The sequence below is a fragment of the Muntiacus reevesi genome, chromosome X (assembly GCF_963930625.1).
Source record: "Muntiacus reevesi chromosome X, mMunRee1.1, whole genome shotgun sequence".
Taxonomy (NCBI): Eukaryota; Metazoa; Chordata; class Mammalia; order Artiodactyla; family Cervidae; genus Muntiacus; species Muntiacus reevesi.
The window spans coordinates 146697551-146725546 of record NC_089271.1 but is presented as its reverse complement, the minus strand read 5'-3'; the positions used below and the strand labels follow the sequence as shown (position 1 = coordinate 146725546).

Here is a 27996-nt window from a genome sequence, read left to right as displayed (position 1 = left end):
GCGGTTGGGGGCGGGCCGGGACTAGCCGGGCGCTTCCGGTTCCGGCCGCGGGGAAGGGGCGGGGCCGGGCTGGTGGTGGGAGAGTTTGGCGGCGACGAAGCGTGCGTGGTGACTCTGGAGAACTCGGTAAGCGGACTCGCGCGCTGCGCTGGGCTCCGGGGCCGTCGAGATCCCCCGGCTCCTCGACGAGGAGGCCCGGGGCGCGGGGTGCGGGGGCGGGACTGGGCGGAGGGAAGTCGGGGTGGCGGCGGGTGGAGCCATCTCCAGGGGTTGGGGGCGACGTCGAAGTCCCTCTGGAGGAGCCGGCGAGGTGGGGCTTGGGAGGGCGTGCCAGGTCGGGGCCCTCTCTAGGGGTCTTCTGGACCTGGGTAGGCGCCGCGACCGACTTGGGAGGCTGGGAGGGGTTTCTCTGGCTTCGGAGGAGAGAGTCTTCTAGAACTTTCTCTGGATGGGGCCGTGAGGTGCTGCTGGGTCGAGACCCGCGCTTGCCCTTGGCTCCGACTCTCATCCTCTAGGAGTCGCTCTCGGGAGCTCTCGGAGGTATCGAAAGCCCGAGCCGAAGGGGCGGTGATTGGGAAGCTTTGGCGTTCCGCTCCTGCCCTGGGAGGAGCTGCTCTCTCCTTTTCTGTCGGCCCGGGTGGAAGGGCCTAGAGGCGTCGCAGCTTGGGAGGAAGCGTGAAGGCGTTACTAGGACCGAGGCTGCGGTGTGGTGGGTGGTAGCCTCTGGCGCCCCTCAGCGGGGTAGATCTCCGGGCTCCCCGAGCTGCCAATTCCCACCCACTGCTGCTCGGGTTCCGCAGGCGGAGTCTCCCGGACTCCACGGGGAGGAATTGTTTGGAAAGGTGTCTCTGGAGGTGTCGGCAGCAAGGCTGCAGGGCTTGAGGGCTGGGAAGACTCAGGTCTAGGGCTGGTAGCTGCCGAGCTGTCACGACGCCTGTTCGTTCTGTGCTCCGTCAGGAACAGGCTCGCATCTTCCCGGTGGAAAGCTGCTAGCAACACGATGAGTCTGCAGTGGACTGCAGTCGCCACCTTCCTCTATGCGGAGGTCTTCGCTGTGCTGCTGCTCTGCATTCCCTTCATTTCTCCCAAAAGGTATGGGCAGGCAAGCCAGGAAGAGTCTCGTTAGTTTGTGCCTGCAGAGTTGGGGGCCCATGGAATTGAAGCTAGCCAGAAACAGGTAGAACCTGTCTGGGATGGGGTGGCAAGGACTGTGTTTATTATCTTCAGCCAGGCCCACAATTCTGCTCAGTCACATCTTGAGAGGTCCCTTCCCCTGCACCCTACCTTCTGGTCTTAAGAGTATGCCAGAGGGGAGAAGACTGAGTGATCATTCTGTGAATGATGCCCTCCAGGTGTTTAGGGGATAGCATTGTGAGATCTGCAAGACTTGCCCCTGGGTTATGTTCCTGTTGATTTGGTGACTTCTGTCCTCCTAACCAGTTTCTCTGGGGTTGCATAGTGGCCTCATGAGCATTACTCAGCTTAGGAAGGCTGAAGCCATGTTTCTTTTCAGTGAACAGAGGACTTCTGAAAAGTTATTTTGAAATTCATCTTGATTACATATACTATAGGAACACGTCTGGTCTTAAGTTAGAACATTACAAATAAGACTTTTTATAGATGTTTTCATAAAAGCTGCTTTTTAATGAAAAATCATAGGCCACTATTGTGATAGAAAGTGTACACTGCTTAAGGAATGTTCTTGACAAAGCTAGATCTGAATCACCTCATACAGTTGACAGGAAATGCAGAGACAGCGGCCCACTTGGAGCTGCTACATGGAAAGCTTTGCAGGACCAACAGCCTGGTTTCTGCAACAGTGAATTGGGAGAGAAAACAAAAGAGGGCAAGGGAGGGGGGAGTTCGTAGAATAAGAGAGGTTTAAGGTACTTAGAATGCAGAATTTGAAACTTGTCAGGATTCAAACAGACCAATTGTTAAAAATCATTGCCTCAATTGGACTTTGGAGTTCTGACTCTGATGATGAGAGATTTTTGTTGACATTTTTTGAGGCCTGGCGGTGGCATTGCGATTGGTAGCCATTTCTGAAGGCTCTTCTCTGATGGAGCTGTATGCGGAAGTATTTATGGAGAGAAAGGAAGGGAGGTCGGGGGTCTCCTTCATGGTAATCGGGGGTGGTGGGAGTCTAGATGAGCCAAGATTGGGCACATGGGAAAACAGTTTAAAGAAATAATGTGGATTTGGCAAGCAATTTGATACTACAGGGGGGACACTAAGTTTCACATTTCTCTACCCAGAGCCTACCAGTGTTTTAAGACTTTTTCTAGAAATTTCTGTACTTGGACAGGTATCTTTTTTTTTTTTCTTTTTAACACTGTTGAACGGATGTCATAAGCTGAAGAATTGCAAGCAGCTGAGACTGAGTCTGTATGAGATAGTCAGCCTTTGAAGAGTGCAAAACTGTTTTTCTGTTTTCAGGGCCTTGGATTCTAGGTGTGTGTTCTTACTCTACTGACCTTAGCCTTTTTGTCTTCTTCACAGATGGCAGAAGATCTTCAAGTCCCGCCTTGTGGAGTTGGTAGTGACCTATGGCAACACCTTCTTCGTGGTTCTCATTGTCATCCTCGTGCTGCTGGTCATTGGTGAGTGAGTTGTGGCTGATGGTAGCTACCTGACTTAAACCTTTTGCCATGGCCTCTGCTACAAAGCCCTGTGCCATGTGCCATGTTCCATGATTAGAGTATAGCTTTGAATTCTCAGAGACAGACCATTTAGTGCACCTGTCTTTCTCTTGGGGAAAGAAAAGCTCCCTTCGTCCACAAAGATGTCAGCATCCCTGCTACTGACTGCTGGTGGGGTCTTCACTTTGACCAGCAGCCTTTGTGCCCCTGGTGCTGACCACCTCGTGTCTCAGGCAGCTCCTTGGGTCCTTCCAGAGCTGAAACCAAGAGAGGCTAATGGACCTGTGCTGACCTTGGTCTCAGTAGGCTGCAGGGTTTAGGAACTAGGTGTGTGTGCTTTTGCTTTTGGGTGTGGGCTGGGGGCAAGAGTTGGGGTGGAGAGGGACCATGCTGGGGGTTGTTCACTTAGAGCTTTGCCTTCTGCACACCAGATTCCACGAACTCTCCTGGTATGGCAGATTGGGTGGGAGAGGCCCCTTGCAGAAGGTGGTAGTTGGCAAAAATGCCATTTTTCTTTTCGAGGGATCAGGGAACTGCCTGAATGTTCTAGAGTGACATCCTGCTATGATGACAGGCTGCTTCATATCTTAATGTAATCTATAGTGGCCTGCCTAAATAAGTTGTTAGCTAGTAGCAAATGCTAGTGACATAACATAACTAGCTGGAAGCTGCAGCCCTGGCTGGCCCCTAGCCATCCTTGGGAAGGGGCCTAGGGCACATCTCACTGGGGGAGTGGGCTTAATGAGAGTTCAGGGTCAACTGCCTTGGGTCGGAGGCCTGAGATAGAGAGGGTAGCCCTCTGCTGTATGACTTGAGCTTGTTTGGCCCAACGCCCCCTTTCCTGGTTGGTTCTTTGCCATTAGTCAAGGTGGACGTTGAGGTGCTGGGGTCTCTGGATGCAGAAGACAGTGTGGGAAAACATGTTTTTTGTTTAAATCACAAAAATAGCATATCTTTAAAAATTTGCAAATTTAAGTTACAAAGTTAAAGGTCCCCATAAACCCATGTTTCACAGGTAATTATTTATTTTAACAGTCTGTGTTACGTTTTCCACAGTCATTTTCTGTTGCCATGTCCTCACATGGAGGAAGGGACAAGGGAGCTCTCACTAAACCCACTCATGAGGGCCTTGTGCTCATCTCCCAAGGGCTCTGCTTCCTAGTATCATCTGGTTGGGAGTTAAGGTGCCCAAATGGGAATTTTGGGGGCTGGGAACCCACATATGTGCACGCTGAGTCGCTCAGTTGGGTTTGGCTATTTGCAATGCTGTGGACTGTAGCATGCCAGGCTCCTCTGTCCATGGGATTTTCCAGGCAAGAATACTGGAGTGGGTTGCCTTTTCTTCCTCCAGAGGATCTTTGCAACTCAGGGATAGAATACACGTTTTCTGTGTCTCCTGCATTGGCAGGCGGATTCCTTACTGTTGAGCCACTTGGGAAACCCACGGATGTAACACAAAGATACCAGTAAGTGGAGGTGTGTTTTTATAATGTAAAATCAGCCTAAAAAACAAGCAGTATTGTACCAGAAATTAAGAACCAGATAGTAGCCTTACATTGCCTCTCTCTCATGGGGATCCATTAAGAGCCCTTTTTAGGTAGTTCTTCACATATTGAGTTAAAAAGATGTATCAGGTGTTCATTTCAGCAGCACATATCCTGAAATTGAAATGAGACAGATGATTATCATGTCCCTTGCATAAGGATGACATACAAACTCATGAAGCATTCCATATTTTTTTAAGCATGTTGTAGGAGATACAGAAATATAAATAAAAAGTACTAATGGAACTTATATAATGTTACAAATCAGTGTATCTCAGTTGAGAAGAAAATGATAGCAAGGTTGAGGGAGAAAAGCAGTAGGTATGGGATGGTTCCATTTCTAGCCTGCAAAAGCGCAGATGTGAATATATATATGAGTGGCCAGCAGTGGCTCTGTAGAGCAGAGGCTGTTCACTGTTCAAGTGTTTGTGCTCCCCCGTATGCCTAGAGCTATGTTAGGCCTTAGGGATGTAATAGGAAAGGTTTCTGCTCTTGTGGCACTGTAGTCTAATTTGGGGGACATGGACATTGATTTTTAAGTGTGTGTCTTACAAGGAGGATAACATTGACTAATGGGACTGAAAATGACTGCTTTATTTAAGCTGGCCGCATGTAGCAGGTTCTGCTGGAGGTGACTGATTATATTATGGGCTTCTTTCTCCTGCATTGAACATTGATGAGAGTGAATTTCTTTTGTAAGCAGAATACACCAGTTTAAGTAACTGGTTATAAAGTTTAGACACATAGAAATGAAAACATTTGAATCTTTAGCAGACATGCTCCAGGTCTTGACTCCTAGGCAACTCATGCCGTTCTCGTGGGCATTTCCATAAACAGGACTTCCCTGGCTTATCAGTTGGGTGGCTGATGGCCAGCCCAGTTTGTGATAAATAGAACCAAACACTGGGGGCATCGTGGGAAAGGGAGTTGCCCTGGTTGCCGGCAACATCTCAGATTCGGTGAGCTTCTTGACATGAAGAGCAAGCTTGTGGTCTGGGTAGAATGGGTCCAGAGGGTGACATGAGAAAAGCTGGAGGAGAGAACAGGTTGGAGGGCAGCACTTCTGACAAGGCATCCACCAAGATGTGTGTAGAAGGGGAAGACCAGGGGGAGACAGTTTCGAAGAAAACAAGGCTGCCCAGACTCACGCCTTGCATCTCAGCCGGACTGATCTGGGGCTGAACACCTGTGTCTCTGCTCTGCCACAGATGCTGTTCGTGAGATTCGAAAGTACGACGACGTGACAGAGAAGGTGAACCTCCAGAACAACCCTGGGGCTGTGGAGCACTTCCACATGAAGCTTTTCCGTGCCCAGAGGAACCTCTACATTGCTGGCTTTTCCTTGCTGTTGTCCTTGTGAGTGGGGAGGGGTGAGGGACTGTGAAGGGACCTATGGGCTAGTCTGTGGCCTTGAATTGGAGGCCCTTTCTGCGTTTAGGGAACCACACAGTTTCTCCAGAGGCAGCATGGAAGATGAGAGAGGGCTGACTGGAAGGTCAGAAGACCATGCTGTGGCTCTGCCATAACCTGCAACGTGTTCTTTTAGGGCATGTGTGTTCCTATCACCTTGCTCTTCACACAGAGTGAAGAAAGTGATGGGTGTTTTCCCTCCTCTGGAGAGGCTCTATGGAGCCCAGCTTTAAAAGGGAACAACTGAATAGGGCCTTTTTGTGTATGGGGTCCTGTTCTGAGAAAAGTGGGCAGAAAGGGCACAAAACAGGGCAGAGACCAACTGTGTCCCCGGGGCCTTCCCCAGTGTAGACCTATCGCAGGAGCATGAGACCTATTGGAACCTGAGGGCTGGCATGCTGCCTCCTGTTCACAGGGGTTCTGATGGAGTGAGGGGCTGGCTATTCTCAAGTGTGCTTACCTGGCAGTGAATAAGACATTGTGCTCGGGACAAGGGCTTCCAGGAGTATTGGGAAAAACTTACTGTGAGGTTACTCAGAAGTAGGGTGAGTGTGGATTCTTAGGCTGGGCTCTCTTAACTCCAATCGTCTCCTTCTTCACTAGGCATTGGAATGACTGTCTTGCTTTCCCTTTTTCACAAAAAACGTCAGTTGCTTAGCTGAGCCTGGCATCTCTGGGTCAGAGTTGGAAAGTGACAAGAGGTGGAGCTGGCAAGGGCTTTTCAGGGGGATACACCTAATCCCAGGAGTGATCTGCAAGCCTGCTGTGTTCCACCTTCCAATAGTCAGAAACTGAGAGTGCTGGGAGGGGTTGGACACAGAGCCCAGAGTTTTAGGGTTTCAGGAAGCTCCAAAAAAGAAGTATGATCTTGTGGATTGAAACCAAAAGGGAAGCAGATCCAGGGGACTGAGTCCAACCGCAAGTGAGCCAGAGGGTGGGAAGAGAGAGCTGACTGTATCTGAAGGACCACAGAGGCTCTTGGGGAGGATTTCATCTGGAAGTTAGGAAGGACAGAAAGAAAACTAAGGATTGCACTGGAAGAGGACAGGGAGCTTTAAGAATAGTATTGAGAAGGCAAAAGTCTGGTGAGCACTGGATCGGGAGCACCGTGAGGCCTGGGGAAAAGACAATCCCCTCAGTGTTTCTGTGTAAAGTAAGGAAGTGGTGGGTAAGGGGTCAGGGCAAAGTAGCCCTGGGATGAGAGAACTGAAATCCCAGATGGGCAAGGAGATACTGGAGTGCCCAGCTTCTCTGACTTAGTTTCCGCTTGGGCTGATGAAATGATGTCCATAGGCTCTGGAGTTCATTTGCAGCTGAAATCACCAGTCCTTGAGGAATTGCAGGGTAGGAGAGATTCTGCACGACTGCAAGATGGCCAGCATCCCAGTTTCCAAAGGAGGGAGATAGTAGGTGAGGAGACAGACTGGGAGGGTCTGGTCTGACTTTGATGTCAAGCTGTGTGCCAGAAAGAACAGCTTGTATGCTTTTAGAGAAGAGAGAGGGATCTGGGGTGTGTGAATTTTCTGCAAAAGGTTTGCCAGTCTCCGATTCGAGAAGATTCTTGTGGACCAGGTGCTGAAGTGTGGGCAGGGTGCTGGCATAATAGTGTAGTTGGGTGGGGTCCTAAGTCCCAGGAGTGGCTGCTGTATGGGTCAGCTCCATCCAAATAGGGGTCTCAGGAGCTTGCACTCTGCCACTGGTCTGCTCAGTGCTTCTCTGCTGAGGACATTTGTTATGGCGAGCAGGTGCAGGGAGAAATGGAAGTGGGAGAAGTTGAACAACAGGTATGTGAGCTACTGCTCAGAACCCACGGCCATCTAGACAGGTTTGTTGATGGGGCCAACTCAAATGAGACTTGAGTTTTTAACAGGGTTGTGTTTGCAAACGTGTGTGTAGGTTCAGAAAGGGCAGCGGAGACAAGGTCAAACAGGAACTCAGAAAGACTTGGGCTTGTGCCTTACTGCAGCTTAGTAGGAGTTCATGGCAGAGCTACTGCAGCAGCTCATGAACTGTTAGTCCCCTCCAGTGAGGGCTGGAGGCACCAGCCTTGCTTGGCTCAGTGTCAGCCAGTGCTGTCTGGAGGGTTGCAGTTGGAGTCCCACCTTTTAAGAGATTCTGGCAAAGCTCAGGTGGTGAATATAGAAGTAGTCACAGTGCCTGTGCCTGGAATGGTGTTCGTTCCCTGTACAGTGGTTTTGAAGTCTGACTCTCCTGACTGCCTTGCTTTTGTGATCTCTTCCGGAAGAATGCTTCCAGGGCAGGTATTATCTAAGTGAGCTGGGGGACAGTGGGTAGCCAGGTGTATCAGATGAGTGTGTGCTCAGCTCAGTTCTCTGTGACACCATGAAGCTAGGCGTTCCAGCTTAATTTCTGCAGTTGACTTTAAAAAAACTGACGTAAAGCACAAGTCAGCATCTAGTTCTAGCTTGACCAGTGCAGAGTAGGATAACACCACCACAGTCAGGGTGCAGAGCAGTTGGCAGTCTCCTTTCGAACCCAGACAGGTGAATTTAAAGAAGAGCAGTCGTCCTTTATATCTCTGCCTTTTCCTAAGGGGGGTGTGGAGTCCACGAGAGGAGAGTGAGATCTGGACCACTGGTTCAGTGCGCTCTGTCCTCTCAGCTGCCTCCCCCACTGTGCTGTGACCTCTCCATCTGAGAAGCGTGTAAGGAAGGTTTCAGCAAATTCCCTTTAAAATGTGTCAGACAGTAACTTCTTGGGCCTGGTTGTTCCTGTAGCTCCCCATCTGTTCGTTGTCTGTCTTGATTGAAAGAGGCTTTGCTGTACCTGCCACACCCTTCCGGATCCCTGTCCAGTAGCTGATCCAAAAAAAAAAAAAAAAAAAAAAAGGATGTGAAGTCGTTCTCGTGTGACATTTTAGAAAAGGAAACAGTGACCCCAAAGATCGGTGTGGATTCACTAGTTGCCCACGGATGATCTATTTAGTTTCTAGAATTTTCCAAGATGATACGCTCCTCCCTAGTCTAGGGGTCAGATCCTGTATGGTGGGTGTGACCCTTGAGGAATTTCTCTCTGCGTGACATTAGCTGTAGAACTGTTCTTGTCCAAATACACGGCTCATATGCAGCTTGCAGGAAACGCTTTAAGAACACAACTATGACCTTTGTTATTCTGATTACAGAAGTTATCCGTACTCACTGTAAAAATAAACAAAGCCCCCCAAACTTCAAATAGTAATGTGTGGTGAGAAACTGCAAGTTTTCATCTCTAGAGATAGGTATAGGTAATAAGTGGGATGTTTCTGAAACTTTTAAAAATAATCTTTTACATATATGTTAACTTTTTTCTTATGAGTGCTATGGGTATTTTTTTTCTCTACTTTGACTTGCCCTTTTCACTCAATTATCTTGGCAGTTTTTCCAAATGACTTGCACAGACTTCTGTGCTTCATGGCTGTGCAGTGTTCCATGCTGTGAGGGCACCATCATGTATTAAATCAGTTCCCTGGTCACACATATGTGAGATGGTTGGAAATTTTTACCGTTAAAAAATCACTGTCCCACATTGATGCTTTCTAATCTGGCACAGGATGCTTCTTTTTCCCCCGCCCTTTTCTCTTTAAGCATTGGAAATGGGATCTGTGGGATCTTGGTTCCCTGGCACCTAGCCGCTCTCAACATGGCCTGTGGCCAGCAGCGCTGGCCAGACCTGGGGGCTTGTTGGGAACGGAGACCCTCCGCCCTGCCCCTGGCCTGCTGATAAGGACCTGTGTCTTGCTGAGCTCCCAGTGACCCTGGCGTTTAATTGTTAACCATTAACAAAAATTCTAGCTATAGTTCATTTACAACGTTGTGTTAGTTTCAGGTGTACAGCAAAGTGACTCAGTGGTCAAGCGCATTTAAAACACTTGGTGTACTCTCTCCTCTCCTTGTGTACCTGGTTGACATTTCCAGAAACCATGCTCTGACTGTCCTTTAATTTTGGAAGTGCTTTCTCTTTGAAGGCTGCCTTGTCTCCTCTGTCTGCCCTACATGGGCTCGTTCCTTTATTGTCCTACATGGCTTTGCTTCCATGCTCCTCTCAACTTTTGTACACTTTTCTTTTGCATAAATGACCTAACAACTCTTGTTAGCCGTGTGCAAGTCTGTGTGAAAGAACAAGAGAGATACTCTCTGTCACAGCTGGGTCAAGTTTAGGTATATCAGAATCCTTTTGTGGAGTCCCGCTCATGGTCTTAGCTCCATAACCAGAACGTCATTGTGCAGGAGACAGAGCTGACAGAGCTGCTGCAGGAACACCAAGGGAGAGTAGTTGTGTGTGAACTGCTTGGGTTCTGGTTCAGCTTGAAGTCACTAAGGACTTCTGTAATAGCTTCATAATTCAGGGGGCCTTTGTAAGTGGAAAAGGGCAACCCAGGAGAGAGGAAGCATTGGAGAGATGGCCTGAGTTGCACAGGTTCTAAGTGGCCAGCCCAAGCCTCTGCCTAGTTCTGATACCAGTTCGGATGCCCCCTTGTTTGTGTTGATGTGAGCTCTTAGTACCAGATTGTTGGTTTATAGTTTGCCTCTGACTGTGGACTGGATAGTAGGCTGTTTGTTCCCCTGGATTTTGGTAGGAAGGTGCCTGGGTCAAGCACATAATCTGTGCATCAGCCTTAGCCTAAGTTTTAGGAGTCCAGTGACTTTAATCTCTTAGTCCCTTTTGTACTCTAAAGATTATTTATTTGGCCACATTGGTCTTACTTGGAGCCTGCAGGATCTTTGCTGTGTCGTGTGGGATCTTTCTTTGTGGCCCATGGGCTCTCTAATTGTGGCACAGTCTCTGGAGTGCACGGGCTTCAGTAGTTGTTACACGTGGGCTCATTTGTCCCAACCAAGGATCGTCATCTGCCTTGCAAGGCGGATTCTTAACCACTGGACCACCAGGGAAACCCCCATCTGAAGATTATTAAACAGTCTGATAGCATATAGCCTTTGGAGGAAGTTGAGGCTTTAAATAAACAAATAAAATATGTCCTCTAAAATGTCAACCAGTGTTGCCACATGCCTTTTTGAATATCTTTCTAGACTGATATCAGCTACCATTTGTTAAGGATTCCATGTGCCAAGCACACATTAATTTTTACAGTAGTTCTGCAAAGAAGAGGCTGAGGTTCAGAGACCCAAGTTCCCAGAGCTAGTCATCAGCAGAACTGAGAATTCCAACTTAAAGTGGTAGGACCTCAGCACCTGGGTTCTTTCCCTACAGCAGCCACATGTGTCTTCACATTGGAACTACCACAGGCAAACTTGGATCTTCCACTGTTTGTCATGAACATTGTTCTAGGACAGCCCATCAGTTTCCAGCGCTCTTACGAATCTACCAGTTCCCCGCTGCTGAACATCAGGCTCATCCCCCCAACTTTATCTCATAAACAAGGAAAACCCCTCTCAGTTGCCACTTTTCATGCCTCTCAGCTGGACCTCCTGGTCATAGTGTTTGTGTCAGTCTTCCTATCTGTTTTTCTCCCCCGAATTTGCACATGTCTCACTGGCAGGTACTGGCCCAGTTCCAGAACCCTAGTGGGATGTTTGAGAAGGAGCACGTGGAGCAGGGTGGATGACTCAGGAGTGGCCAGAGACATGGTGGAGGGTTTTTAATGCCAGTTTCAGAGTGTGTACCCGACCTCTGTGTGGTAGGGAGCTGCGTTTTTCCAGCGGTTCTGCGCCGTGGTCTGAGTTGCACATTCGTACTTGGCAGCAGCACCTGGGGTGGGGTAGTTTTTAGCGCAGGAGCACCTAGAAGCAGGGAGCACAAAGGGGAGATCACTGAATTGGGAGATGCTGGTGGCCTGAACCAGGTTTCCAAGATGCCGGTGGGAGAAAGGGGGGCAACTAGTGGGGACCCCAAGCCTCGGAGGCAGAGGCAGTGGTGGTTCTGCTGTGGGTGCCCACAGAGTGGCAAAACCCAGAGGAAGACTGGCACACGCACATGCATGCGGGGGAAGGGAGCTCGAGAGCCCTGCTGGAAGGCGCGAGGAAGCAGGGGCCAGGCAGTGGAGGGGGTGGCTTCACGGAGGGGTCGAAGGATGGCAGATGGGTGAGAGGGCTGGGCGACCACTCCCTGGAAGTCAGGTTAAGGGTAATGAAGGCTGATTCAGGGAGAGGCAAGACTAGGGGAGACAGACAGCAAGTTAGTGGTGAGGGGACCGCAGAGGGAGAGACCAAGGCTAGGAGAAGAGCCTGGGAGTGGTGCTGGCTCCTCCTGGGTCTGGGGTTAAGAGCACGCAGTGGGGAGAATTCCCTGGTGGTGGTCCAGTGGTTAAGAATCCGTGGTTTGACTGCTGAGGGCTTGGATTCAATCCCTGGTCAGGGAGCTCAGGTTATGCGAACGACCACCACCAACCAAAAAAGACCACATGGTGGCGGGAATCCTTGAGCAGCCCTAGTGATTGCAGATGGGGGCCGCAGACTTAAAATAATGCATCACATCATTAAACAAGTATGTCCTTCCCCACAAAGCTCTGCCCTGCTGCTCCATGGTTGCTCTGACGTGGGGCAGCTTGCTACCTTTTCAGATCTCAGTGCTTCCTGCCCTGTGGGCTGGGCCGCGAAGTTCAAGAACAGCTGTCTCCACACAGAAGCCCGGAGAAGCTCTGCCCGTTTTTCTCATCACAGGTGATTCCCCAGCTCCTGTGGTATCTTTTTCATTCATTTGTTTGTAATTGTCAAACGTACATAGCATCAAGCGGGCTATCTGAACCACTTTTTGGTTCTTCTGTCATATATGAGATTGTCAGACAGACTCTCTCATACTCGTCGGTTGCTGTTTTGGCCTGGCTGTGTGGCTTGTAGGATCCTAGTTCCCCTACCAGGGATTGAACCCGGGCCCTCGGCACTAAAGGCACAGAGTCCTAACCACTGGACCACCAGGGAAGTACCTGCTCCCCAAACCATTTTTAGGTGTGCAGCTCTGGAGTGTAGTTCAGGCAGCCCTCCTGAACTCTTCATCTTCAAAACGGAAACTCCATCCCCACTCCACAAACCAGGGAGCTTACCTCCTGAGCTTCTCTTCCTCGGTGTCCAGAAAGCACTGTGTCATCTCAGGTAGGCTTCCTGCCCCAGAGTTGCCCTCGTAGCCTGTCTGTGCTGCCTGGTGCAGCCAAGTGAGCTTTCTGATGGTATAAAACTGCCCCACAGCCCATGCTTCCAGTGTCTTCAGAGCGGCTTTGACATCAAGGCCTGATCCCGAGACCTTCGGGATGTGACCCCTTCCTGCAGCCCTCTGAGTCTTTGCTTTGGTCTCTCTTATGAACCAGCCACGTGGGGCTCCTTCCCTATTTCCGTGGCCTCAGGCTGGACCCCCCACCCCTACCCCCTGGCCTGCCAGTTCAGCCCAGACCCCCTGTTTATGCTTCCTGCCTTCCTGATTCTGCGGTGCGAGGCCTGTGCTATGCTGACCTCAAAGGCCCTGGTGGCCTGGGACATGGAGACCTGGGGTCAACCCCTCTAGTCTTGCCAGCTCCATGCCAAAGGCCGGACACACAGTGCTGCCTTCCCCTTTTGGGCCTGAAGGGAGTGTCCTGGGCAGACAGGACCGGCTTCAGGCCCATGTCTAGGTTGAATTCCTCGAGCTGCTGTGCTGACTGTTCTCGGTTGGACGCCCAGCTCTTCAGGTGTCCTGAGCACTGGGAGCAGGAATGCTGGAGTTGGGGAGAGTGCGTGTGAAGACACACGTGTTGAGGACATGGATGCTGCTGGTTCTGGCACTGCACTCTGGGTCTCTGGTCTGTGAGGGCATGGTGTAGGTCACCATTTAGTACGGGCCTGGGCAGTGTGCACTGTGTCTCATCCGTTGCCTTTGTGCCTTCTTCCCTGTGCTGAGTGCGGCTGCAACTGACCGGTGTCCCTCTGCAGTTGTGGATGTGGCTGCCCGGCAGCTCTTGCTGGGCTGAGGTTTGCAGGTTCTAAGAGTCAAGCTCTGTTTTCTTTGCCTTTGAGGAAATGTGAATGGTCAGGACCAAAGTAGTAGTTGCATCCAGACCCGGGAAGGGCCTTGTGTGTGAAATTGCTCCATCTATAACGACCTGAACTTGGTCCGCGGTTCCCTCTTGTTTTCTGCCTACTCCTTTGAGGCTGGGTTCTGTCACCACAGTCAGTACAGATGGGGCAGCCTGGGCTTTGTTGCAAGGTTTCCTTGCCCAGGGGACTGTAACAGCCAACGACGGCCCTGAGAAGCAGGTGGCTGTAGTGAGAGTGGGTGTTGGAATTAGCTGGGTTCGGGCCCTGGGTCTGTTACTGTTGAGCCATGTCATCTTGAGGAAATCACTCAGTCTCTGGAGGCTTTTCCCTCCCCCGTTAAATGGCTGAGGATTCCTTTTCACAGGCTTGGTGTAAGGATCGAGGTGACCGGGGCTGTGTTCTTGGCATCCTGCCTGGCCTATGGGAGTGCTTCATAAACAGTGACTGTTCTTGGTATCACCCCAAATAGTGAGAGAGTTTTGTGGGATTTTCCCCACTTGTATGGTGGGCTGTGCCACAGAGAATGCCAGGCCTGGCCCTCAGGATTTTACATTCCAGGCTGGACACAGGGTGGGGAGAGTGAGTGAAGCAGGACGAGTGGAGGGCCAGGAGAGGCCGGCTGAGGAAGGGCTGGGAGGGGGACACACCGAGGAAGCCTCAGGGCCCTGGCGTTTGGTTGGATGTTGCTGGGGGTTCTCAGGTCTGGCTGAGCACTGGAGGCAGCAGAGAAGAGCAGCCCCCCGGGGGTGTCACTTGGTTTCAACGGTGAGCGTCTCCTTGGCCAGACTAGTTTGATCACCCCTGTTATCCTCTGGAGTATTTTGAAGCCAATCCCAAATAGGATGTTTACAGGCAAAATAGGATTTTGGCCTATCACTTTGAAAAGAGAGGGACCTGGTTAAAAAGTCTTAAGCACGCTAGCATCTTGTGTATGAGAACCTTAGAGTAACTTCATAGTAACCAACTCAGTGGTGATTGGTCACATTTCCCAGATTACTTTGCAGGTTTTGCTTACACTTTTTTGAAAGTGACCGTGAAAGTGGCTTAGTCATGTCTGACTCTCTGTGACCCCATGGACAGTCCATGGAACTCTCCAAGCCAGAATATTGGAGGGGATAGCCTTTCCCTTCTCCAGGGGATTGTCCCAGCCCAGGGATCAAACCCAGGTCTCCCACATTGCGGGTAGATTCTTTACCAGCTGAACCACAAGGGAAACCTAAAAAAGTATACTTTTTTACTCTTACTTTAATCCGCATCTAAATAAGGTAACTGAGGGGTTTTTAAAATCTGATGTTCAAGATCATCCCAGAGATAAAGTGATTTAACTGGAGGGCTGACCTTAGAAGGCCAGGTAGAGGGATTTTTGGCCTTTATTTCCTCTTGATCTGTCAGTCAGCTGCCATCATTTTCTGAGACTCCAAATATAATACTGCTTCAGAGCTAAGCACTGAGTAACAGCCTTTTTGATAAGTCCATTGATGTCTAGTCCCTTCCTCCTCCAGCCAAAGTCCCACAGCTGCATTAGTGTGCTGGTGTCCTGTGAGTGCTAGGCCCAGCAGGGGCTCTGATAAAGTGGGGACTGTGGTAAAGTGGGGGGAGTTGCATATGAAAAGATCACGGAAGACTATCTGATATGCATCAGCTTCTTTTAAAATTGGATTGTTTGCTCAGCCACTTGGTTTTGGCCAGAGAATTCTCTTCCTCATACTCTAAAGGTCCTCATACTCTAAAGGCAAATGGCAAAAGAGCAGTTGGGGGGCAAGGTGCCAAACAATAGGGGTTCAGTCTTCCTGATTCCAAGGTCATGGGATGGAAGCCTGATGTTCCAGCAGGGCCCCTTTCTCGGAAGGCAGAGGGCTGGAGGTGTGGAGATGGGAAGGACTGTGAGCTCCTCCATCTCAGCACAGTCTGACCAGTTGCCTCCAGGCGGAAACATGCTCGCTGTGAACAAGTGTGGCTGCTGTGACTGAGGAGCTAGATTTTTCATTTAATATCATTTCAGTTCAGTTGCTCGGTTGTGTCCAGCTCTTCGTGACACCACAGACTGCAGCACGCCAGGCTTCCCTGTTCATCACCATCTCCCAGAGCTTGCTCAAACTCATGTCCATCGAGTTGGTGATGCCATCCAGCCATCTCATCCTCTGTCGTCCCCCTTCTCCTGCCTTCAGTCTTTCCCAGCATCAGGGTCTTTTCCAGTGATTCAGTTCTTTGCATCAGGTGGCCAAAGTATTGGAGCGTCAGCGTCAGTCCTTCCAATGAATATTCGGGACTGATTTCTTTTAGGATTGACTGGTTCGATCTCCTTGCTCTCCACGGGACTTTTAAGAGTGTTCTTCAACACCACAGTTCAAAAGCATCAATTTTTCGGCACTCAGCATTCTTTATAGTCCAACTCTTACATGCATACATGACCACTGGAAAAACCATAGCTTTGACTAGACACACCTTTGTTGGCAAAATAATGTCTCTGCTTTTCAACATGCTGTGTAGGTTGGTCATAGCTTTTCTTCCAAGGAGTGAGCATCTTTGAATTTCCTGGCTGCAGTCACCATCTGTAGTGATTTTGGAGCACAAGGATATAAAGTCTGTCAATGTTTCCATTGTTTCCCCATCTATTTGCCATGAAGTGATAGGACCAAAATTTGAATTTATTTGAATGGAAAGGCCACCAGTGGTCTCTGTGTTGGATCGAGTAGCTGATACCACCTCTAGTCCTTTGCTTTGTTCCCTGTTTGGGCCAGGCCTCTTTCCTGGGCTCATTGCCTTGCAAGAGACACTTTGCTTTGGATTGGAGTACTGTTGGGGGCTTTCCTGGTAGCTCAGTTGGTAAAGAATCTGCCTGCAGTGCAGGACACCTGGGTTCGATCTCTGGGTTGGGAAGATCCCCTGGAGAAGGAAATGGCGACTCACTCCAGTATCCTTGCCTGAAAAATCTCACGGGCAGAGGAACCTGATGGGCTGCAGTCCATGGGGTTGCAAAGAGTCAGGTACGACTGAGCGACTAACACTTACCTACTGTGTGGGGCACATCTGGGGTGACTCCTCCCTCCCTCTGAAAGGTTGCTGCTGCAAGCTGAGCTGTGACCTCTGGAGGATAGGAGTTTGATCCAGGGTCAGAGACGAGGCTTGACTACTTGGAGCATTTTGTGTAGCAAAGTTTTATTAAAGTATAACAGATAGGGAAAGCTTCTGGCATAGACATCAGAAGGGGACAGAAAGAGTGCCCCCTTGCTAGTTTTTAGTAAGGTGTTTTATGTCTTGTTAGCAAGCTTATTAATCACATAAGAGAGACACCTCAAGGCTGGGGGAGTTTCACCAGACCCCTCTCCCACAATATATATGCATTTTTGAGATAGGATGGCACAAGGTGTCTCGACCCCCCTCCCCCCCCCCAGCCATAAAACAATTGACATGTATACTGGTTTGTTGAACCTTTATCAGCCCAAGGTTTGAGAATAGAAAAAAAGTTAATCTTGAACCACTTCGAAGAAAGGCAGATTCTAAAGCAAATACATAGTTTCACTAAGAAAAACATTTCCATAAGAAAAACACTTTTGTATGTGAAAGTTACTCAGTCCTGTCCAACTGTTTGTGACCCCATGGACTATATAGTCCCTGGAATTCTCCAGGCCAGAGTACTGGAGTGAGTAGCCTTTCCCTTTTCCAGGGGATCTTCCTAGCCCAGGTCTCCTGCATTGCGGGTGGATTCTTTACCAGCTGAGCCACAAGGGAAGCCCAAGAATAATGGAGTGGGTAGCCTATCCTTTCTCCAGCAGATCTTCCCGACCCCGGAATCAAACTGGGGTCTTTTGCATTGCAGGTGGATTCCCTGATAGCTCAATTGGTAAAGAATCTGCCTGCAACCAGGGTCTCCTGCGTGGCAGGTGGATTCCCTGATAGTTGAGTTCCATGTCCGGTTCTAGCTGTTACTTCTTGACCTGCATACAGATTTCTCAGGAGGTAGGTAAAGTGGTCTGGAATTCCCATCTCTTGAAGAATTTTCCACAGTTTGTTGTGATTCACACAGTCAAAGGCTTTGGTGTTCATCAGTAAAGCAGAAGTAGATGTTTTTCTGGAACTCTCTTGCTTTTTCGATGATCCAGCGGATGTTGGCAATTCGATCTCTGGTTCCTCTGCCTTTTCGCAATCAAGTGTGAGCATCTGGAAGTTTTCGGTTCATGTACTGTTGAAGCCTCACTTGGAGAATTTTGAGCATTACTTTGCTAATGTGTAAGATGAGCAATTTTGCAGTAGTTTGAACGTTCTTTGGCATTGCCTTTCCCTGGAATTGGAATGAAAACTGACCCTTTCCAGTCCTGTGACCACTGCTGAGTTTTCCATATTGGCTGGCATATTGAGTGCAGCACTTTAGCAGCATCATCTTTTAAGACTTGAAATAGCTTATCTGGAATTCTATCACCTCCACTAGCTGTGTTCTAGTGATGCTTCCTAAGGCCCACTTGACTTCACACTCCAGGATGTCTGGTTTAGGTGAGTGATCACACCATTATGGTTTTCTAGGTCATTAAGATCTTTTTGTATAGTTCTGTGTATTCTTGCCACCTTTTCTTAATATCTTCTGTTTCTGTTAGGTCCACACAGTTTCTGTCCTTTATTGTGCCCATCTATGCATGAAATGTTCCCTTGGTATCTCTTATTTTCTTGAAGAGATTGGTAGTCTTTCCCATTCTACTGTTTTCCTGTCTTTCTTTGCATTGATCACTGACGAAGGCTTTCTTATCTCTCCTTGCTATTCTTTGGAACCTTGCATTCAGATGGGTATCTTTCCTTTTCTCCTTTGCCTTTAGCTGCTTTTCTTTTCTCAGCTATTTGGAAGGTTGTGGTGGAGAATTCTGACAAAACATGGTCCACTGGAGCAGGAAGTGGCAAACCACTTAAGTATTCTTGCCTTGAGAACCCCATGAACAGCATGAAAAGGCAAAAAGAATGGCCACTGAAAGATGAATTCCCCAGGTTGGTAGGTGCCCAGTATACTTCTGGAGATCAATGGAGAAATAACTCCAGAAAGAATGAGGAGGTGGAGCCAAAGCAAAAACAACACCCAGTTGTGGATGTGACTGGTGATGGAAGTAAAGTCCAATGCTGTAAAGAGCAATATTGCATAGGAACCTGGAATGTTAGGTGCATGAATCAAGGCAAATTGAAAGTGGTCAAACAGGAGATGGCAAGAGTGAATGTCAACATTTTAGGAATCAGTGAACTAAAATAGACTGGAATGGGTGAATTTAACTCAGATGACCATTATATCTATTACTGTGGGCAAGAATCCCTTAGAAGAAATGGAGTAGCCATCATAGTCAACAAGAGTCCAAAATGCAGTACTTGGATGCAGTCTCAAAAATGACAGACTGATCTCTGTTCGTTTCCAAGGCGAACCATTCACTGTCACTGTAATCCAAGTCTATGCTGTGACCAGTAACGCTGAAGAAGCTGAAGTTGAACGGTTCTGTGAAGACCTACAAGACCTTCTAGAACTAACACCAAAAAAAGATGTCCTTTTCATCGTAGGGGACTGGAATGCAAAAGTAGTAAGTTAAGAGATACCTGGATTAACAGGCAAATTTGGCTTTGGAGTACAGAATGAAGCAGGGCAAAGGCTAATAGAGTTTTACCAAGAGAACGCACTGGTCATAGCAGACATCCTCTCCCAACAACACAAGAGAAGACTGTACACATGGACATCACCATATGGTCAACACTGAAATCATATTGATTATATTCTTTGCAGCCGAAGATGGAACTCTATACAGTCAGTAAAAACAAGACCGGGAGCTGACTATGGCTCAGATCACGAACTCCTTATTGCCAAATTTAGACTTAAATTGAAGAAAGTAGGGAAAGCCACTAGGCCATTCAGGTATGACCTAAATCAAATTTCTTAGGTTTATACAGTGGAAGTAACAAATAGATTCAAGGGATTAGCTCTGGTAGACAGAGTACCTAAAGAACTATGGATGGAGGTTTGTGACATTGTACAGGAGGCAGTGATCAAAACCATCCCCAAGAAAAAGAAATGCAAAAAGGCAAAATGGCTGTCTGAGGAGGCCTTACAAATAGCTGCGAAAAGACGAGAAGGGAAAGGCAAAGGAGAAAAGGAGAGATACACCCATCTGAATTTTGTGTACAGGAGGCAAAAAACCCTGCACTTTATTTTCTCCTGCTGCTTGGGGAGCTCTGGCCTCCCTACCTGTTAGACACTCACCTCCCACTCCGTCCAAGTAGCCAGAGTGCCCCCAGTGTATTTCAGCACTAGAGCATCTACCTGGGGTGTGTGGCCTCTTTTGGTTGCTCTCTGTCCCTGGTTTCAAAAAGGCAACGTGACAAGCTTGCTCCTGTTCACGGCTTCTCTTTAGCTCCAGAGGGCCTGCCACCCCTGTGCTCTGTATCTGGACTTGCTGTCCCCAAGGTGGACATTGGGGCTTAAGCTTGAGTTGCTGCAGGGCCTTGGCCTTTCCCTGACCCCCTCCCATTTTTTCTGACTTCACGGCTGAAATGTACTCCTGAGATGAATGGATGGGGGCAGCCTTCAGATTTTTTCCTGGACAGTTTCTGAGTCAGCTCTCCTTCCCCTTCTGCCGCCTTCTTCTTTCTGTGACTCCAGACTCATTAGGGCAAGAGTTCCCTGGGGCCACTTCAGCCCTGCTATTAGACTTTGCCTGTCTCCTTTGCCTCAAGCTTTTGCTGGGGCTGCACCTGGCTTTCCGCTCCTCGCCAGGGCGGCCACCTCTCCGTGCATCTGCACCGCAGCCTCTCTGTTTTGTCTTGGCATCCACCTGCGGCACAGGGTTGTAGTTGGCCTGAAATGTCAACAGGTGGCGCTGTGACCCCAGCTTCCTGCTTGCCTGGTGTAACAGGGTGAGGTAAGGTGCCTGCCCATTTGTCTTGTCCTGTCGTGTCCTGAGGGCCGAGTGACCTGGTAAATGTTCGTGGCAGGATCGGCAACAGCCAGGGTGGAGCAGGGTGGCCACAGGCCTAGAATATTCCATTTATTCCATTTGGGATGTGTGAGGACCCTCCTTCTTGCTCTCATGTCACTTCCTATGAAGCCAGCGTCTGCCCTCCCCTCCATTTTACCCAGAGGAGGCAGACAGGATTGGTGGAGAGCACCTGTGAAGCACGTCCCTGCTGCTTGATATGCTTGGCTCTCTCTCTCCTGCCGACTCCTGTTTACTCAACCTTTTAGAAAAGCAGGAAAGCCCTCCTCAGTGTCCAGAAACATCTTACCAGGTCTCTGGGGATGATGTTTGTCCGCCAAGGCCACTTTTGGATTCTCTTACGGTTCGGGCCCTGACGTCTCCCTCTGTCACTGGGTGCATTTATAACCCAGACCCCGGACCCCTCTGCCAGCCCTGTGCCTCTGGGAAATCCCTTTGGCGGTGGCTTCTCACCTGTTGTCCAGAAACAGCTAAGAATAGGTACCTGCAGAACAGGACTTGGGCGGTCGAGCCGAGTGTGATGGAGCGGCGCCAGCAGGCATGGGGAGAGCAGGCTGCCAGTCTTCTCTCTAGGCTGACTGCTGTCTCTGCACTGTTGAGACTTGGAGATTCTGAAGTGGAGTGCCTTCCGCCATGTGCCCTGCTCTGTCCTGGGTCTGGGTCCCAGGGGAGACTCAGAGCATTCAGGAGAGAGACAGAAAAAGGGTGCACTGATGTGCCTGAGAGGGAGTGGAGGGTTCCAGGAACTTTGGAGCTGGATCTTGGGTGAATGAAGGGCAGGCCCAGGAGCATGGGCCTAACATGTCAGGGGCAGTAAGAAGTTCTAGAATGCCGACTCCTGGGTAGTCCTGGGTGCCCATGCTAGGGAGTGCTGCTGTTGGTTTTTCTGGGTACCCGACAGGGGCACCCTTTGGACTTGGGCCGGGACACTGGGCTCTGCCCCCAGCTTTGATGATGAATGTTTTTCCAAGTGCCTTCTCAGCTACCACGGCAGTCACAAGCCTAGCTGGCTCATCACCATGGGTCTGACATGGCACCTTTCTGTTGCCATTTGCTGTCACCCTGTGGTTCAACTGACGGGCAAGCCCTGCCTGTGTCCCCCTTCGCCGTGGCCGGGCTGAGGGAAGGCTGAGTCTGGGGAGAGCCAGGGCCCCAGACCCACGTTCTGTCCTGGCCAGAGGTGTGGTCTCACAGCTGTTGGGGGGTGGGAGACGTCATTTGCTGGGCCCCTTCCCGGTGGACCCGGGACAGGAGGGTTGGGAGATTGAGGGTGCCGTCCTGTGCCCGAAGGCATCTGTAGCTGGGCAGCCAGGTGAGGAGCAAGTGACACAGTGATATGGGGAGATGATCGGGAGAGAGCGGGGACCATGCAACAGGTGGAGGGGACCCTGGGCATTCAGGAGAGGCTTTGAGGGGAGAAAGGGGTTGAGCAGGCTGGCTCTTGAGTCATCAGTGAGTGTGCTCCACCAGGAGGGGTGTCTGGCGCAGGCCAACATGCAGTGGCATGGAGATGAGGCAAGCGAGGACTGGTGTGTTCACATGCAGCCAGCGGTTCGGTGTCACTGGAGCAGAGGGCCATGCAGGTGGGGAGGGGACAAGAGCTAGCTTGCCGAGGGCCGTGTGCCAGCCAGAGGCAGAGGGCGGGCATCAGGGATCACAGCAGAGGGGTGACATGCTCAGACTGTCTTGGAGAAGGGTCGCTGGCTTTCCTTGGGGTTGTGGTTTGCAAAACTGTATGATCAAGGGTAGGGAGGAGGCTGGTTAGGAGCTGTTAAAGTCACCCAGGAGAGAAGCAGTGAGGCCTCAGGAGGACTGGGGCCCTAGGTGACATGCAAGTCTGAGAGCTCAGATAGATCAGCGATGCCATCTACTGCAGGGCTGCTTGGCTTGTCTTGGATGGGCTGAGTTGACCATGCCTTGGGGATACACAGGAGCCACCAAAGGGTAGGCCGCTGGATGTTGGGGTCTGGCTGAGATCCTGAAGGCAGGCAGTTGGGGTGTTGGAGGGAAGGGGAGGGGAGAATTGCAAGGCGGTGACCTGTCAGCTGCCCCAAATGCTACAGACAGGCTGCTTCTGGGATGCGGCAGTTACTGCTGGTGGTGTGGTCAGGGCAAGGCTCAGGTTAGTGTAGGTTGGGGCATGGAGGGGCCAGGGGAGTCACAAGAGGCTTGGGCTGCTGGGCAGGAGAGCCTGGAGGGCTGAGGCTCCTGGCAGAGGGAATTACCCGGAATCGCCAGGGGCTGGGTTGGAGGAACAGGTCTAACAAGAAAGGAGAGGACAAGGATGAAGATCGGTGGCATGAAAGACATGTGGCGGGGGCAGGGCCCTGATTCTGGAGACTCCTGACCTGAGTCCGGGAGGCCCTCACGGTGGGCATTTCTGGGGCTCGGTATCACATGTTCGCTCTTGCTGCTAACCCTGATTCTCCGTAAGCGGGGCTGGGCTGGGAGGGCCCCGAGCAGAGCTGGGCCTGGCCTCCCTAGCTCGGCCACTGCGGACACTCACAGTCCTGCTGCAGTCGGCCCGTGGGGGCTGGCGAAGGGGGAGCGTCATTTCAGGTTGGCCCGCCCTGTCGTTGCCGGCTGGGTCTGCCAGGTGGCACACGTGCCTTCCCCCCCAACCCAGTCTCCAGCTGGGAGGAGCAGCCGGCTCCACCCAACCAGGATCGTCTTGGAGCTGCCTGTGGGCTCGGGGTTGAATGAGACTTGCCTTTCCTGCGGGGCTCCTCCGGGGACTGCCACTCTGCCTGTGTGCCTCAGGCACGTTGCTTCTCTCTCTCTGGCTCCCGGGGCGCTTGAGAGGTCCCTGTATCTCCAGGGCTCCAGCCTGGTGGGGGGCAGGCTGGTGGGCAATCGGGGCTGAGACAGGGAAACCTGAGCCCCAGGCCACGAGGTCCCGCTCGCTAATTTTAGAGAGCACATGTCACTGGAAACTCTTCCTTCCTGCCAGGAATCAGTCGCCTGGCTCTCCCCGTCCTGACAGGGGCCCCTGGAGCCGCTTTCTGAACCAGGAAGTGTGATGGGTCCCTCACAGCCCCCGTGAGCCACTTCACCTCAGGCTCATCCCTGGCAGGGGCTCGGCCAGGGCCTGGCCAGGGTGAGCTGGGTGTCTCGTTGGCCCTCCCATCTCTCCCTGCTCCTCTTGGCCGGTGTGAGTAGCAGGTGTCCACAAGAGCCCTGCAGAGGCTGGAGATGATGCCTCAGAGCAGGCGGCCTCGGTTGCTTTGTCTCCTCTGAGTGAGCACTTCGTTGGGGAAATACCCTCGCTGTGTCCTCCCCTCGCCCCTGGGGCCCTGGCCGTCCTGCACCCTCCTTGGGGCAGTGACTGAGCAGGTCCATCCTAGCCTTTGCCCTGCTACATTCTGTACTCCAAGGCCAAACTTGCCTGTTCCTCCAGGTGTTTCTTGACTTCCTACTTTGGCATTCCAGTCCCCTATAATGAAAAGGACGTCTATTTTGGGTGTTAGTTCTAAAAGGTCTTCATAGAACCATTGAACTTCAGCTTCTTCAGCATTACGGGTCAGGGCATTGACTTGGATTACCGTGATTTTGAACAGTTGGCCTTGGAGACGAACAGAGATCTTTCTGGCTGGCAGCGGCGTGGCTAGTCTGGACCTGAGATGTGTGCCTGAGCCCTGATCCCTCATCTGTCCCCTCGCCCTGGGAAACCGCAGGGTGGTGATCCTGTCTAACACATGTGTTCTGGCAGCCGCCTGTGGACTGCCCATGGGAAGGGGCTGAGGAGAGAAGAGGTGTCTCCATCTTGCGGTTGTCCTGGGGCGTGGTTCCCTGGAAACTGAGAACATGGCATGGTTGCCAGCTTGGGCCTTGGGGTCAGAACGGGCAGGAGTGCACATTCCAGCCACATTGGTTTCTGGCTCGTAAGCGATGGCTTCAGCTGCCTGAGTCTCTGTTCCCCTCTGTAAAATGGGGGCAGCGTTAGTGTCTGCCTCCCCAGGTGAGCTGGACGATTCAGCTGGCCTGTTCGAAGTGCCCCCAGCATGGGCTGCTCTGGGTGATCAAGGCAAGCGCAACCTTGCAGCAAGGAAAGGAGCAGCAGGGCTGCTTTGGCATGTCTGGGCCCCGCCCTGCAAAGTGCCAGATTCTGGGCCTCCAGGCTGGGTGTGGACCTGGTCCCCATTGTCCTGTCAGGCCCCTGCTGCCTGTGCCTTCGAGACTGGAAGAGAGCCCCAGGGCTGCAAGCAGCCTTTTGGGGGCGGTAGCAATCATGGTGGCAGAGGACAGCTCCCAGCTCCATCTTTGCCCTCATGTTGGCAGTACGTTGCTCTTCTCCAGGCTGGCGATCCAGAAGGACAGGTCTTGGTTGGAGGCAGGTGGAGGGTGGGCGCAACCCAAAGAAATTCATGTGAGCCATTTTTTCCTCTCCCTTCATTTTATCAACAATTATAGCCTGCTTAGACGCCTGGTGACTCTCATCTCCCAGCAGGCCACACTGTTGGCCTCCAACGAAGCCTTTAAAAAGCAGGCAGAGAGCGCCAGTGATGCGGCCAAGAAATACATGGAGGAGAACGACCTGCTCAAGAAGGTCAGTTGGGTCCACTTGACCCCCTTCCTTCCCCCCTGCCACGTGACATTCTTTGTGGGCCTTGGAAATGTGTGACGCTGCTGTTGTCCGAAAAGTGAAGCAGTCAGGCAGATGGACGAACGGACATTTCTCGGTGTGGAGGGCAGGTGTCCAGGAGGGGTCTGGGGGTTGTGTTGGCCAAGGGGGCGCCCTGGCTGCTCTGTTGACTCTGCTGCAGCCAGGCCAGACTCTTCCCTGATAAAACCGACTCCCTAAGGAGCCGAGCACTGGGTTTCGAGCATGGGGCAAGTTAGCACAGAAAACACCCAAGATAAGACCCCCCTGGTCTTCCCGAGTATGGCTATCAGCTGGAGACGAGGTGGGGCAATCCTCGAAGGCTTGTCCGAGGAGGTGAGGTGTGAGCCAAACTGGGGAGGAGGAGATGGAGCTGGATTCAGAGTCAGAAGACAGTTGGCTGGGCAGTGCTACGTGGGGGCTTCTTGACTAGAGTGAAGGGTGGCCCTTGGGGAGAGGAAGACGGGAGGGCCTGAGTCAGTTGGGGGTGACTGACTGCAGTCTCCAAATGACAGCAAGTTGAGTTGTTGGCTAGCTTGGGGTAAACTTGGAGACACTGCTGAGAATGGAGCTGGGGCAGGCAGGGCATGTAGCCTGTGAGCTGTAGCAGGTGGCTGGGAACACTCAGTGGCTTGATTCTGCCCTGACATTTCTGAAGGGGCAAGTGCCCAGGGCAGCTTGAGGAATCCCAGCTCAGTGGGGAGGACGGACGAGGCCTCCTTTCCCCGCCTCCCTCCCCCTCCTCCACCTCTCCACCTGAGTGACCTGGATCCTTGGCGCTTTTCCTAGGAAGCTGGCGGTGTCACCAAGTTGGGTGGCAGGGACAGCGAAGTGAAGGTGCAGGAAGAGAACAGGAGCCTGAAGGCTGATCTCAAGAGGCTGAAGGATGAGCTGGCTGTCAACAAGCAAAGTGAGCACTACCCTCAGGTCACCCATGACCCCCAGAACTCCGGAGCTTCCACGGGTGGCTGCCGCACCTTCTGTGCCAAAGGATTCATACCAAACTTGCACGCAGGCTGAAGAGCTGGGTGAAAGTAAACAGTGGCTCCCAGCTTGCCCAGCCCAAGGCCAGCTGGGGTTGGCCTCAGCCAGCAGGGCTTTGTGGTTTAGCTGTCTGTGCAGGGTCCCACCAAGGAGGGCCCAGGCACCCCAGAGATGCAGAGGCTACCTCCAGAGCATCTCAGCCAGTGCCAGGCATGGGGAGTGGCACTCTGTCTTGTCATCAGGGGCCTGGTGGGTGGGGAAGGCCGGCTAAACCAGAGCCACTAGAGATGCTCCTATCTGCTTCCTTCCTAAAGGCCTCTCTTGACACGTCTCTTGTTCCCAGCTTCAAGACTGGGGTCCTGCTGCTGCTGTTGCCCCCATCCTTTTCAGAATGTCTCTCCCAGGCCCCCAGGCCCCTAGGCCCCTGAAGTCACTCCTACTGAGAGCCATGCAGGGTCTCTCCATGACAGGGATTGGGGGGAAGGAGTCCCGATGTCTTCCTGTTGCCCCAGGTTTGTTGGCCAGGCCTCTCCCACTTCTAGAGACTCTCCTTCTGGATGCTTCCACAGCAGCTGGCGGAAGAGTCTTCTTGAGAGGAGGGGTCTCCCGGACACCCTCCCTGGGGACAGACCTGGGGCAGCCGCATCTGCTATCTCCAGTAAATGGGGCTTTTCTCCCTCAACCTGATCTTTTCATTTTCCTTCCTTCGCCACTTGTGCTTCCCCCAGAATTGGAGAAGGCGGAAAATGAAGCTTTGGCCATGCGGAAGCAGTCTAAGGGCCTCACCAAGGAGTACGACCGCCTGTTGGAGGAGCACGCGAAGCTGCAGGTCAGCCCCTCAGCCTCCGGGTCGACCTGTCTGCTTGACGAGGCCTTGGAAGCAAGCTGGCCACAGTCTTTCCCAGTTCCCCTGATTTCCTCTAGTACTGCTCTGGCCAGTGCCAGTCTGGGCCCCAATAGCTAGAACTCCTCTTTGGGCAGGAGGGCTGTGGCCTGGTAGATGGCAGTCACTTAGCAAGGCGGCCTTGGCCTCCAGGCCAAGAAGGAGGGCCCTCCCAGCCTCGTGCCCAGCATCAGTGCCCTCGAGAAGAGATCCTTTCCTGCTGTGTACCCCTGGTGCACAGTTTGGAGCCCCCCTGACTCCGTTCAGGATCACTGAAGGGCCCCAGCAAGTACCAGAGAGGTTCATGGGAAACTCCCCTCCCTGCCCCTGGCCTTCCCTGCGCTGGGGCAGAGAGCGGGGAGCATCACAGGTCCTAGTCACTTGCCCTGTGTCCAGATGCTCCAGGAGACCGGAAACTGGGCCTGAGGGCTACGGAAATACCCCTGAGCTCTGACAGCTTGACTGACTGCTTGGGGGCCCAAGCTGGGGCACCACGGAGGGCTGGGTCTTCGGGGCTGAGGGGACTGGAAGGCAAAGGGGAGGAGTGCGCCTTGCCCGCCCCCCACCACTTTGCAATCTTCTGTCCCCTCTGCAGGCAGCAGTAGACGGCCCCTCGGACAAGAAGGAGGAGTGATGCTCCCCGCCCGCGGCCGGCTGCTGCCCGAGGGCCGGGCCTCACTCGGTACTGCAGCTCGCTCTTTAGCGCTTCTGTTCCCTTGCGCCGCTTGCCGTTTCACGTGCTGCTCGCATTCCTTAGGGGACCCGGGTTCCCCCCTAGAATGAGCCAGGCTGCGGCAGGGCTTGCTTCCCACTGGGCTAAGCCCCTTGATGTCACGTGCTGATATTTTGGGCTCCTAAGGCCCCTCTTCTCTGGTCCTGCCGCAAGGCAGGCAGAGCAGGAAGAATAGCTTCTTGGAGGGCAATAAAGTTTGTTGTGTTGTGTCTGTGCCGCGTGCGTGTGACTGAGGCCGCAGGGAGGCCACCTTGTGATCCCCCCACCTGAACCAGCTGAGATG

The 27996-nt window shown here is 51.8% G+C and overlaps 1 protein-coding gene and 1 non-coding gene across 2 annotated transcripts; both read left to right on the top strand.

Annotated features, from left to right (window-relative positions):
• Positions 1-6: 6 nt before the first annotated feature.
• BCAP31 (B cell receptor associated protein 31) lies at positions 7-27924 on the top strand. The gene is made up of 8 exons (XM_065916974.1): positions 7-126; positions 958-1092; positions 2503-2603; positions 5395-5542; positions 24924-25059; positions 25903-26023; positions 26826-26926; positions 27576-27924. Exons 2-8 carry the CDS (start codon positions 1001-1003, stop codon positions 27612-27614), a joined length of 738 nt encoding a protein of 245 aa, XP_065773046.1. The 5' UTR covers positions 7-126; positions 958-1000; the 3' UTR covers positions 27615-27924.
• LOC136154906 (U6 spliceosomal RNA) lies at positions 4277-4381 on the top strand. Its single transcript, XR_010660608.1, has one exon. It is a non-coding gene; the product is annotated as a U6 spliceosomal RNA (small nuclear RNA).
• Positions 27925-27996: the final 72 nt, after the last annotated feature.

What these genes read in the sequence shown, in the direction of transcription:
- BCAP31 (XM_065916974.1), top strand. Translation starts at nt 1,001, where the DNA reads ATGAGTCTGCAGTGGACTGCAGTCGCCACCTTCCTCTATGCGGAGGTC. An exon ending in CCCTTCATTTCTCCCAAAAG is followed by an intron (nt 1,093 to 2,502) that starts GTATGGGCAGGC and finishes TCTTCTTCACAG; the next exon opens with ATGGCAGAAGATCTTCAAGT. An exon ending in AGAACGACCTGCTCAAGAAG is followed by an intron (nt 25,060 to 25,902) that starts GTCAGTTGGGTC and finishes CGCTTTTCCTAG; the next exon opens with GAAGCTGGCGGTGTCACCAA.